This window comes from Puma concolor, chromosome A3 (assembly GCF_028749965.1).
Source record: "Puma concolor isolate L17-30 chromosome A3, mPumCon1.1.hap2, whole genome shotgun sequence".
Lineage (NCBI taxonomy): Eukaryota > Metazoa > Chordata > Mammalia > Carnivora > Felidae > Puma > Puma concolor.
In genome coordinates this window covers 19,276,610-19,290,079 of record NC_141669.1, presented here as the reverse complement: position 1 = coordinate 19,290,079, position 13,470 = coordinate 19,276,610, and the positions used below count along the sequence as shown (strand labels likewise).

The 13,470-nt window shown below is 38.1% G+C and overlaps 1 protein-coding gene across 3 annotated transcripts in view; it reads right to left on the bottom strand.

Annotated features, from left to right (window-relative positions):
- Positions 1-13,470, bottom strand: part of UBXN2A (UBX domain protein 2A) — a 50,236-nt gene that overhangs the window by 5,543 nt on the left and 31,223 nt on the right. For 2 of the 3 annotated variants that reach the window (XM_086700110.1, XM_025927121.2), the window contains exons 5-6: positions 11,496-11,633; positions 9,807-9,962 (exon numbers count right to left, since the gene is read on the bottom strand). In XM_086700110.1, the coding sequence (XP_086556236.1) occupies positions 9,807-9,962; positions 11,496-11,633 (294 nt within the window). Of the gene's footprint in view, positions 1-7,897; positions 8,049-9,806; positions 9,963-11,495; positions 11,634-13,470 lie in introns of those variants that run through there. The other variant, XM_086700111.1, reaches the window with a different exon arrangement.

Below are 13,470 nucleotides of genomic sequence, written 5' to 3'. Positions count from 1 at the left end.
GGTGGCGCAGTCGGTTGAGCGTCCGACTTCAGCCAGGTCACGATCTCGCGGTCCGGGAGTTCGAGCCCCGCGTCGGGCTCTGGGCTGATGGCTCAGAGCCTGGAGCCTGTTTCCGATTCTGTGTCTCCCTCTCTCTCTGCCCCTCACCCGTTCATGCTCTGTCTCTCTCTGTCCCAAAAAATAAATAAATGTTGAAAAAAAAAAAATTTAAAGTGATCGTTCCCTTTGCCTGTGGTAGAAAATGTGCAGTGTGATGCTACTTGGGTGCTGTGGCTATTCAGACTAGTAATTCTGATTCTTTTAAAGCAAAGTAATTTGGAGGGAGGGAGAAGAAACAGAGAGTCCCAAGAGGGAATGTTTGTAGTCTTACCAACATTTACTCTAATGCCTTTGCATCACCTCCTCCCTAAAGGGAGTATGCGCCACTGTGTTGCATTTGCACCATTAATGAGTGCAGGTAACTTGTATGTGATGGATATAAAGTAACTTCGGTTTTGGTTCAGGAGCAGGAATGCAATTGTTACATTAGAGATGCTATGCCACATAGTATCTGGCTCACAGTAACCAACTAGTGCCAAAAGAAAGGTTTTGTAATAAAATTATGGATGCATCCTAAAAAAATAAAAAAAAATGTGCAAATTAAAAAAATAAAAACAAAGTCTGATTAATAGACAATAAATATTGTTGGTCAATGATTATTAAATGCTTCAGTACTTTAGGAGAAAAAAATCTAGGTGACTATTTGCTATTGAAAATGTTGGAGTATTTTTCTACACAAAGAAGTTGAAATTAAAATATTTTATTTCCCTACAAAGAAACAAATTTAGACTGGAATAACATATCCCCTCTTCCATTTTCTACCTGTTTAGTTTGTCTTCCATTCATTTTAAAGGAATTTGGGTCACAGAAGAACATTCTAAGGCACCATTTAAACATATGCTTCTATTATTATTATCATCAGCTCTCTGATTCTAGCTGTGTAGGGTGGTTTGCCATTTGGAAATAATAGAAGTGAAATGCCTTGAAGAGAGCCTACTATACAGAAAACACTCAATAGGTGGTAGCTAAAAACAATATAAAAAAGCACAAAAATAGGAACTGAAAAGGATTGTTAGCCTAGATATAAAAACTATACTCAAATAACTATTTACAAGAAACACCTTTAAATATACAGACACATACATAGTTAAGTTGAAATTAAAAGGAAGGAGAAAGATACACCATGTAAGCAAGCACCAATCATAAGGAAGCTGGTATAACTATATTAGTATCAGGCAAAGTAAACTTCAACACAAAATTATTAGGGATTAAAAGAGATGTTTCTTTACTGCTAAAAAGGTCAATTAATCAGAAAAAAAAATTTTACCTCTGCACAGACCTAACTACATAGCTTTAGCACACATGAAGTAAAATGTTGACAGAAATAAAGGAGAAGTAGACAAATCCACAATAATAGTTGTAGATTTTAGCACAGATCTGTAAGTAACTGACAAAATAAGCAGAAAAATAAAGCAGTAATTTAATTTATTGAAAAGTTATAGTAATTAAGAGAAAGCGTAGCTGGCAAAAGATAGGTGGACCACTCAAATAGAATGGAGAGTCCAGAACAGATCATGTGATTTACACAAAGATGCCACAGCAATCGGGCCAGGAAAGAAGTCTCTTCCACAGTGTAATATCTGGGACTTGGCCACGTGACTTGCTCCAACGGATGTTAGAAGAGTGACACAAGTAGAACTTTGCTTAGTGGGACGAGCCTTGTGCCTCTGCCCTTGTTACGAGAACACGGACAAGCAGGCTGCTGATTCAAGGAGAAGAGACACAAGGAGCAGAGCCAGACTCACAGAGATGTAGCCTAAATTAGCGCTCCCTCAGATGACCTGCAAACGTGAATGAGCTCAGCAGAGACCAGAAAAGCCATACCAGCCCACACATAAATACTTATCATAACAGGCCAGGAGATTTTCCTATATGTTTACTGAGCAATGCTGATTGATATATCCATATAAACAAATGTAAATGTGGACCATCACCAATAAAAATAGAATGGATCATTGGTTTCATATAATGGATTATACTATAGAAATGAAAATAGATGAGGTACAGTTACATACATCAACATAGATGAGTCTCAAAAACAAAAGTTGTACAACACATATAATAACATTCATATCTTGGGGGCGCCTGGGTGGCTCAGTCGGTTAAGCGTCCGACTTCAGATCAGGTCATGATCTCACACTCCGTGATTTCGAGCCCCACGTCAGGCTCTGTGCTGACAGTTCGGAGCCTGGAGCCTGCTTCGGATTCTGTGTCTCCCTCTCTTTCTGCCCCTCCCCTGCTCATGCTCTCTGTCTCAAAAACAAATAAAAACATTTAAAAAAATAACATTCATATCATGTTAAAAGAAAAAAAAAAGCAAAGCTGCCTCTCTTTTTCCTTACTAAGCAACTTGGTCCGAAAGCCAATGGTATGGCAGAACATGGGAACCAGAAACAACAGGGAGTTGCGGTGGCCCAGGACAGGGACTCAGAGTCTGAGCAGGGTGAAGAAGGTCTCTGCACAGGAAAGCTAACCACCTGCATGGTGCCAGAGCCCGATGAACACCAGAAGGGTGTCCATGCAGGTGGAGTTCACGTGAAGCAGGGGTGGTCAGAGCTTACGCGGGTGAGGGGTGTGTCCCACACAGAAGACTCGTCCAGTACAGACTGCCAGCAGCCCACTGGGGTGAGGAATATGTCCAAACTGAGGGGCAGAAGAAGTGGCACAGGGTGGCCTGTGTCAAGCAAAAGGGAAAGAGCCTTCTCACAGAGGAGCGGCCAACTGCAGCGTCAGAACCAGAGAGGGGTGAAGAGAGTGTACAAGCACCGGGGAGAAGAGGCTGCACTGAATGTCACCGAGAGGGTAAAGAGGCCAGCGGCACAGGGTGTTGAAGTGGTCCGGGGTGATGTGTCAGAGACCCAGCAGGAAGAGGAGGGAACTCAAGTGCGAACTCAAGAAGGATATGGTAAAGCCCAGGCAGGGTGAAGAAGTCTTCCATGAGGGGGAGGTGGCAATGGGGAACAAAGACATTGGCTCCACACAGGAGAACTAATCAATAAACAAATATATTAAGAATAACTGAAGCCAGGCTATTCAGTATGGGAGAAATCAGTTATAAATACAGAAAGGAAAAAACTGGAATAAACTCCATGGTGGTAGATTGAGTTTGGCAGTATCTATGTGAACTCATGCTTTTTGTTCTGCAAAGATACAGAAAATACAGATACATATGTACATGTGTGTGTACGCCTATCACTCTCTCCACTCAGAGGGCCTGAGAACGGTGGGTAGCCACTGTCCACTGAAAAAGAACCAGGGCTTCTGAGAAAAAGTACAGACTAAAACCTGAAAAAACTTCCATGCCAGAAAACAAAGAAACAAAGAATGATGGGAACATGTCAGGAAGATAAAGGCAGTCCCACTGACTATATCTGGGAATATATGAGCATTAAAATAAATTTTGCTGGTGAGAGCATACAATCCATCAAATAAAATAGGAAACATGAGAAGATGTAGGTATAAATAAATAAATCTGATGTCACAGGAAAAACATGTAATTATGCAATTTCAAACCTCCTCCTCAGAAAATATGTATTAACTACAAAGAGAAAAAATAACTTTATATTAAAGGAGACTGTGGGGGCGCCTGGGTGGCACAGTCGGTTAAGCATCCGACTTCAGCCAGGTCACGATCTCACGGTCCGTGAGTTCGAGCCCCGCGTCGGGCTCTGGGCTGCTGGCTCGGAGCCTGGAGCCTGTTTCCGATTCTGTGTCTCCCTCTCTCTCTGCCCCTCCCCCGTTCATGCTCTGTCTCTCTCTGTCCCAAAAATAAATAAACATTGAAAAAAAAAAATTAAAAAAAAAATAAAAAAAAAAATAAAGGAGACTGTCAGATATCCCTTTAATCAAGTGAACAAACATGGGGCACCTGGGTGGCTCACTCGGTTAAGCGTCCCACTTCGGCTCAGGTCATGATCTCACGGTTCGTGAGTTCGAACCCCACATTGGTCTCTGTGCTGACAGCTCAGAGCCTGGAGCCTGTTTGGATTCTGCGTCTTCCTCTCTCTCTGCCCCTCCCCCACTCACACTCCGTCTCTCAAAAAATAAATAAATGTTAAAAAAATTTAATAAAAAAAAGGGAACAAATTTAACATCATAGTGGGACAAAATGTAAATTATGCCACCTGACAGAACGCAATGAGATACAAAAGCATCACTTTTGTGATATTCCTGCCAAAATTAGAGAACTAAATATAATTACGAGAAACAATCAAATACAAATTTGGCCCGTAATTAAAAGAAAAATACCAAGGTTATAAAAATCAAAGAAAGAGTGAGGAACTATTATTTCAAACTCAACATAATAAAAGCCATATATGAAATTCCCATAGCTAGTATCAGCCTCAGTGGGGAAAAATGGAGAGCTTTTCCTCTTCGGTCAGGAACAGGACAGGAATGATCACTCTCATCACTACTAGTTGACATAGTACTAGACGTCTCAGCCCCAGCAAGCAGAAAACAAAAAGAAATAAAAGGCATCCAAATTGGCAGGAAGAAGTCAAACTTTCACTATTTGAAGATGACATGATACTCTATCTGGAAAACCCAAAAGACTCCACCAAAAAATTACTAAAACTAAATACATGAATTATGCAAAGCTGCAAGATATAAAGTCAACATACAGAAATCTGTTGCATTTCTATACACCAATAATGAAGCAGCAGAAAAAGAAATTAAAGAATCGATCCCATTTACACCTGCACCAAAACCAGTAAGATACTTAGGAATAAACCTAATGAAAAAGGTTAAAAGATCTGAAAACTACAGAACACTTATGAAAGAAATTGAAAAGAACACAAAGAAATAGGAAAAAAATTCCATGCTCATGGATTGGAAAAACAAACATGATTAAAATGTCTGTACTACCCAAAGCAATCTACACATTTAATGCAATCCCTATCAAAATATCACCAGCATTTCTCACAGAGCTAGAACAAACAATCCTAAAATTTGTATGGAATCACAAGAAACCGTGAATAGTCAAAGCAATCCTGACAAAGAAAAGGAAAGCTGGAGGCATCACAATTCCGGACTTCAAGCTATATTACAAAGCTGTAGTCATCAAGACAGTATGGTACTGGCACAAAAACAGACATAGATCAATGGAACAAAACAGAAAACCCAGAAATGGGCCCACAGCCATGTGGTCAATTCATGTTCAACAAAGCAGGAAAGAATATGTAATGAGAAAAAGGTTTCTTCAACAAATGGTGTTGGGAAAACTGGACAGCAACATGCAGAAGAATGACACTAGACCACTTTCCTACACCACACACAAAACTAAATTCCAAATGAATGAAAGACCTAAATGTGAGACAGGAAACCATCAAAATCCTAGAGGAGAATACAGGCAGCAACGTCTCTGACTTCAGCCATAGCAACTTCTTACCTGACACACTGATGGAGACAGGGGAGACAAAACCAAAAATGAACTATTAGCACTTCATCAAGATAAAAAGTTCTGCAGAGAAAAGGAAACAATCAACAAAACTAAAGGGCAGCCTATGGAATGGAAAAGATATATGCAAATGACATACCTGAAAAAGCGTTAGTATCTAAAGTCTATTAAGAACTTATCAAACTCAACACCCAAAAAACAAATAATCCAGTGAAGAAATGGGCAAAAGACATGAATAGACATTTTTCCAAAGACATCCAGATGGCTAACAGACACATGAAAAGATGTTCAACATCACACATCACCAGGGAAATACACATCAAAACCACAATGAGATACAACCTCACACCCGTCAGAATGGCTAACATTAACAACATAGGAAAACAACAGATGTTGGTGAGGACGTGGGCAAAGGGGAACCCTCTTGCACTGTTGGTGGGAATGCAAACTGCTGCAGCCACTCTGGAGAACAGTATGGAGGTTCCTCAGAAAGTTAGAAACAGAACTACCCTAGCCCTAGCAATTGCACTACTAGCTATTTACTCAAAGGATACAAAAATACTGATTTGAAGGGGCACATATACTCTGATGTTTACAGCACCATTAGCAACAATAGCCAAACCATGGAAAGAGCCCAGGTGTCCATCAACTGATGAATGGATAAAGGACACGTGTGTATATGCATGCGCGTGTGTACACAGATGCACATATACACACAATGGAATATTACTCAGCCATCAAAAAGGATGAAATCTTGCCATGTGCAACAACATGGATGGAACTACACACTGTATTATGCTAAGTGAAATAAGTCAGTGAAAAAAAAAACAAATATAATTTCACTCATGTGGAATTTAGGAAACAAAATAGAAGAACATATGGGAAGGGGGAAAAAAAGAATATATGGGAGGCAGGGAAGCAAACCATAAGAGATTCTTAATGATAGAGAACAAACAGTGTTAATGGAAGGAGGTGGGTGGGGGACTGGCTAGATGGGTGATGAACATTCAGGAGGGCACTTGTTATGATGAGCACTGGGTGTTGTTATATGTAAATTATTAATCACCAAATTTTGATTCTGAAACCAATAATACACTATATGTCAACTAACTAGGATTTAAATAAAATCTTGGAAGAAACAAAAAACGCAACAACAACAAAAAAAACCCCAGAAACTGGGACATGTGTGATTCTGAATAGTCTTTGGATAAAATGGATAATATCGGATTAAATGACAAACTTTGAATAGGGCCAAACATTAGCTGGAAGAAGTGTATCAGTGTTACATTTCCAGATGGTTGAATTGTGGTTATATGGGATAATGCCCATGTTTGTAGGAAATATCAGAGAGTATTTTGGGTGATGGGTCATCAGCTTGGCAACTTACTCTTGAATGGCTAGGAAAAAAAAGTTCTTTATAGTGTTCTTAAAATTTTTCTGTATGTTTATGATTGTTGTAAAACTTAAGATAATTAATTGAAAATGAGCAAAACAACTCAATATTTTTAAAAGATACATATGTACTTGGCAAACCTATGAATAAAACCAGATGAAGGATGCGCCTGGGTGGCTCAGCTGTTAAGCGTCCGACTCTTGGTTTCAGCTGAGGTCATGATCTCAGTTTCAGGAGTTCGAGTCCCTCACTGGGCTCTGTGCTAACAGCGCAGAGCCTGCTTGGATTATCTCTCTCCCTCCCTGTCTCTCCCCTACCCATGCTGTCTCTCTCTCAAAATAAAGGACTTAAAAAAAAAAAAAAAGAAGAATAACACAAATTCAGAATAGAGTATCTCCTGCACAAAAGGAAAGAAATATGACCAAAGAAAGGCACACAGATACATTGGTGTTTGTTCTGAGTGAGACAGTATATGTATTTATCTTATTATTAATTTAACTATACATATATAACTTTTATGTAAAACATTTCTCTCCAAAATGTTTAAATGTTTTTAAATAAAGAAGGAAACCTATGCACAGTATGTTCCTACTTCTAATTAAAATGAACAAAAATTTTTGGGGTGCCTGGCTGGCTCACTTGGAAGAGCACGAAACTTGTAATCTCAGGATCACGAGTTCAAGTTCCATGATGGGGGTAGAGTTTACTTAAAAAATAAAATAGGGGCGCCTGGGTGGCACAGTCGGTTAGGCGTCCGACTTCAGCCAGGTCACGATCTCGCGGTCCCGGAGTTCGAGCCCCGCGTCGGGCTCTGGGCTGATGGCTCAGAGCCTGGAGCCTGTTTCCGATTCTGTGTCTCCCTCTCTCTCTGCCCCTCCCCCGTTCATGCTCTGTCTCTCTCTGTCCCAAAAATAAATAAAACGTTGAAAAAAAAAATTTAAAAATAAATAAAAAAAAAATAAATAAATAAAATAAAACAGGGGCGCCTGGGTGGCTCAGTCAGTTGGGCGTCCGACTTCGGCTCAGGTCACGATCTCGCGGTCCGTGAGTTCGAGCCCCGCGTTGGGCTCTGTGCTGACGGCCCAGAGCCTGGAGCCTGTTTCAGATTCTGTGTCTCCCTCTCTCTCTGACCTTCCCCCATTCACGCTCTGTTTCTCTCTGTCTCAAAAATGAATAAACGTTAAAAAAAATTTAAAAAAATTTTTTTTAATATTTTAAATTTATTTTTATTTTTATTTTTAAAAAATTTTTTTTAATATTTTAAATTTATTTTTATTTTTATTTTTAAAAAATTTTTTTTAATATTTTAAATTTATTTTTATTTTTAAAAAATTTTTTTAATATTTTAAATTTATTTTTATTTTTAAAAAATTTTTTTTAATATTTTAAATTTATTTTTATTTTTATTTTTAAAAAATTTTTTTTAATATTTTAAATTTATTTTTATTTTTATTTTTAAAAAATTTTTTTTAATATTTTAAATTTATTTTTATTTTTATTTTTAAAAAATTTTTTTTAATATTTTAAATTTATTTTTATTTTTAAAAAATTTTTTTTAATATTTTAAATTTATTTTTATTTTTATTTTTAATTTTTTTTAACGTTTATTCATTTTTGAGACAGAGAGAAACAGAGCGTGAATGGGGGAAGGTCAGAGAGAGAGGGAGACACAGAATCTGAAACAGGCTCCAGGCTCTGGGCCGTCAGCACAGAGCCCAACGCGGGGCTCGAACTCACGGACCGCGAGATCGTGACCTGAGCCGAAGTCGGACGCCCAACTGACTGAGCCACCCAGGCGCCCCAAAATATTAAAAATTTTAAGAGATAAAAGACTGGAAAAACCCATGAAACTGACAATAGTGATTATCTCCGGGTGATGGAATTTCAAATGACTTCAATTTCTTTCAATATTTTTCTGTATATTTTTCAACAGAAAATATGCATATAATGCTAACGACTGATTTTAAAATATATTAAAAATAATTCTTCTAAAATTATATATCTAGGGGCACCTGGGTGGCTCAGTAGGGTAAGCATCTGACTCTTGATCTCAGCTCGGGTCACAATCTCACGGTTTGTGAGATGAGCCCTGTGACAGACTGCACTGACAATGCAAGACCTGCTTCATATTCTCTCTCCCTCCTTGTCTGTTCTTCCCTCACTTGTGCACACGTGTGCATGCTCTCTCTCTAAATAAAAAAATAAACATTAAACAAAAATGGTTACAGGGCACCTGGGCAGCTCAGTCACTTAAGTGTCCAACTTTGGCTCAGGTCATGATCCCATCGTTGAGTTCAAGCCCCACATTGGGTTCTCTGCTGTCAGTGCAGAGCCTGCTTCGGGTCCTCTGTCCCCCTCGCTCTCTGCCCCTCCCTGGCTCACCTCGCTCTTTCTCTCTCAAAAATAAGCAAACATTAAAAAAAGATACTTTCAGGGGCGCCTGGGTGGCTCAGTCGGTTAAGTGTCCGACTTCAACTCAGGTCACGATCTCGCGGTCCGGGAGTTCGAGCCCCGCGTCGGGCTCTGGGCTAATGGCTCAGAGCCTGGAGCCTGTTTCACATTCTGTGTCTCCCTCTCTCTCTGCCCCTCCCCCGTTCATGCTCTGTCTCTCTCTGTCTCAAAAATAAAATAAAACGTTAAAAAAAATTAAAAAAAAAAGATACTTTCACTTAAAAACAATGTTTACAAAAGTAAATTAAAAATAAATAAAATTACATATTTAGATATATAGGAAAACTAACCAAATGATAATCCATACAACAAACTGAAAATACTTCATCTCCAAAAATTTTTATTTTCATGATATGTTTAGAGAACTGCTAAGATCCTTGCTTAGTTCTTAAACTCTGCCTACTGAACTGAAAAGAAATTTAAAAAGGAAAAAAATTAAGACAAATAATGAAATGGAAGACTCACCTATGAGAAATGTTAAATTTCTGGACAATCCGTTTTCCATTGGCTAACCAGATCTGTACGTTAGTGATGGGTTCCAGGTTGTTTAGTTGAACAACAGACAAATTTTTATTCTCGACTTCAATACTCTTTGCCTTAGAAACAATTTTTGGTGTGGCACTAAGAAAATCCAGACAACAAAATCAGATGCATGTTGTTCATTAAGCAAAACCTTATCATTAAATAATTACTACAAAAATTTTACATTAAGTATACTTTAGCAAGATTTTAGTAAGTCAATGCTATTTCCTTAATAATAACAATATTATTTATGTCCATCATATATGATGAGATGAATGTAGGAACCTAATGAAATTAGGCATATCTGAGTAATTTGTAAGACTGTAGAATGCTATGTAAATATATGATAAAATATTGTAAATATATTGTAATTATTTAAATAGCACCTTAGAGAATAATTTTACAGGGTTATTAGATCCACGGACTTTACCTTTACCTACTACTCCTCATTTCTGTAAGAAATGGGGCACCTGGGTGGCTCAGTCAGTTAGTGTTCGACTTCAGCTCAGGTCATGATCTCACAGTTCCTGAGATGGAGCCCCATGACAGGCTCTGTGCTGACAGCTCAGAGCCTGGAGCCTGTCTTCAGATTCTGTGACTCCCTCTCTCTCTGCCCTTCCCCTAATTGCGTTGTCTCTCTCTCTCTCTCTCTCTCTCTCTCCCAAAAATAAATAAAACTTTAAAAAAATTTTCTGTAAAAAATAAGTTTTCAAGAGATTAATCTTTGGGTTATAAAGGGGGAAAAAAAGGAAGCAAAGTATTTCCTGATTATTCTGAAAGTTACATCTGAATTTTTTTTAGTGTTTATTCATTTTTGAGACAGAAAGACAGAGCATGAGTGGGGGTGGGAGGGAATGTGTGCAGACAGAGAGGGAGACACGAACTCAAAGCAGGTTCCATGCCATCAGCACAGAGCCTAATGTGGGGCTCAAACTCACAAACCATGAGATCATAACCTGAGCTGAAGTTGGACGCTTAACCGAGCCACCCAGGTGCCTCGACATCTGAATATTTTTATATGTGTGGATGAATATGTAGTTAACTTTACCAACCTTGATAATATATGAGAATGCATAAAAATACAAGCAATCACGTATGTAACCTCTTTGTAATTGTGTCATAAGACAGATATGATGAAGACTGCAAAATGTGACACTAAAGGCTTTGATATGGATACTAACTTTATCATGCATTTTTCAGTTTTATTACCTCACAATTCAGATACTTATCACAGAACACAACGTTGAAGGCACTGATAAGTATAAAATTGAACCCTATATTCAAAACTTAACATATGTACTCTGTAACATTAATGGCAATGATCAAGGAGTGGGTGCAAGGGAGAAAAATTATATATACATCCAATTCTGCCTAATGTCCTAAATAATCCACGTCCTTTTAATTTGGTAAAATCAAAAAAGCCTCCACGATTTTTTTAGTGTACTACCAGCATGTGTTAATTTACACTAAAGTAAATAGGACCTAGGAGTCCTCATGAAAGTTAAGAATAATCTCACTTCCAATGAGAGAAATGATAAGCTCTTTATATATGGTCTATATTGTAAAATAATGACAAGCTGAGTATTAGTCAAGCCTCTGTTTATGGAAAACACAGCTAATGAGCCTATTTACCTTCCCAGTCTATGACCCTGTCCTGAAAAGGGCTGGAACACCGGCTTCGTTGACACACATACTTCATTTTTTTTGTCTTCAACTTTAACATCCACCTCCTCTTTATCAAAAATTCCCTGTAATTCCAACGGTAATTCCCTAGGAAGGAAAAGAAACAAAGTGATAAAGCTCCCAATATGTTTTTTCTTTCTCTGAAAAACATATTCTGTATGCAAACAGAACTGAAAAATATGTAGAAATAAGAGGCATATATAATACAATAAAAAACTAAATATATTCTTAAAACTTTATTTTTAAGTAATCTCTCCACCCAATGTGGGGCTCAAACCCACAACCCAATCAAGAGTCAGATGTTCTACTGACTGAGCCAGCTATTTGCTCCCAAACTGGATGTATTTAAAATACAGTCAAATAAGATGAGTACCAAGAAGTAAGAACAATACAGAGTAATTTCTTTTCATGTTTGTTCATTTATTTTTGAGAGAGCCCACACACATGAGCTGGGGAGGGGCAACGAGAGAGGAAACACAGAATCTGAAGCAGGCTCCAGGCTCTGAGCCGTCAGCACAGAGCCCAATGCTGGGCTCGAACGCACAAACTGTGGAGACCATGACCTGAACTGAAGTCAGATGCTTAACTGACTGAGCCACCCAGGTGCCCCAAGTACAGAGTTAATTTTTAAGACTACAAATTCATGAACAGCTTGAGTTACTCAGCAGTACCTAGAATAGTACTAAAGTCATGAAATATTTGATGACTATATTCTGCTAAATTTAAACAATTTGATCTCTTTATAGGTGTCTGAATGAAACTAAAAATGTGCTAGAAAAATCAGGCTCTCATTTCCACTTTTAAATAGAAATATAAAAACATTAAAAAATATATAGATTTACTCTACACATGATGAAATAAAATACAAAACATGTAGAATTTAAAAAAGCGTTTTCACATTTCATACTCCTAACAGAAAGATAAAGTAACACAGTTAGGACGTGGACTCCATCAGAGGCTCTGTCTCATATACCACAGATGCTTCTCTTCTGAACAAGGTAAACTTTTTTGAACCTTACGATCTTTTAAAAGCAGAGTCTTGGGGCGCCTGGGTGGCTCAGTTGGTTGAGCGTCTGACTTTGGCTCAGGTCATGATCTCGCAGTCCGTGACTTCGAGCCCTGCGTCGGGCTCTGTGCTGACCGCGCAGAGCCTGGAGCCTGTTTCAGATGCTGTGTCTCCCTCTCTCTCTGACCCTCCCCCATTCATGCTCTCTGTCTCAAAAATAAACATTAAAAAAAAAAAATTTAAAAGCAGTCTTTTCTAATGAACACTTGAAAGTTTACAATGTTATGGAATACACAGATATATGAGCAATGAACTTCCATGGGAAAATTTTAACCAAATTACAAGTTTTAACATAAAATAATTTTTTCTTGATAACTGAAATAATACAAATTCATTTTATACTTAGGATTTTTGTACTTTTCTGTATATGTTATACTTCAAAAAATTTTTATTTAAAAATAAGCAATACATGTTTGTTCTAAAAAAAAAAGATGTAAAAAATGTAAACATAAGTCAACTTGGAAAGTGACAATCCTAGGGTACTTGGGTGGCTCAGTTGGTTAAGTGACTAACTCTTATTCTCAGCTCAGCTAATGATTTCATGGTTCCTGAGATCAAGCCCTGAGTCAGGCTTTGCACTGATGGGTGGAGCCTTCTTGGGATCCTCTCTCAATGCCCATCCCCCATCCCCCATACATTCACTCTCTCTCAAAATCAATAAATAAATAACTAAAAAGAAAGAAAGTGACATTCCTTATAAACCTACTCTCACTTTAATAAAAAAAACTGGGGCACCCGGCTGGCTCAGTTGGTAGACTATGCAATTCTTTCACTTTTTTTTTTAAAGTAATCTCTACACCCAATGTAGGGCTCAAACACACAACCCCTAGGGCTCAGGAACCTGAGATCAAGAATCAC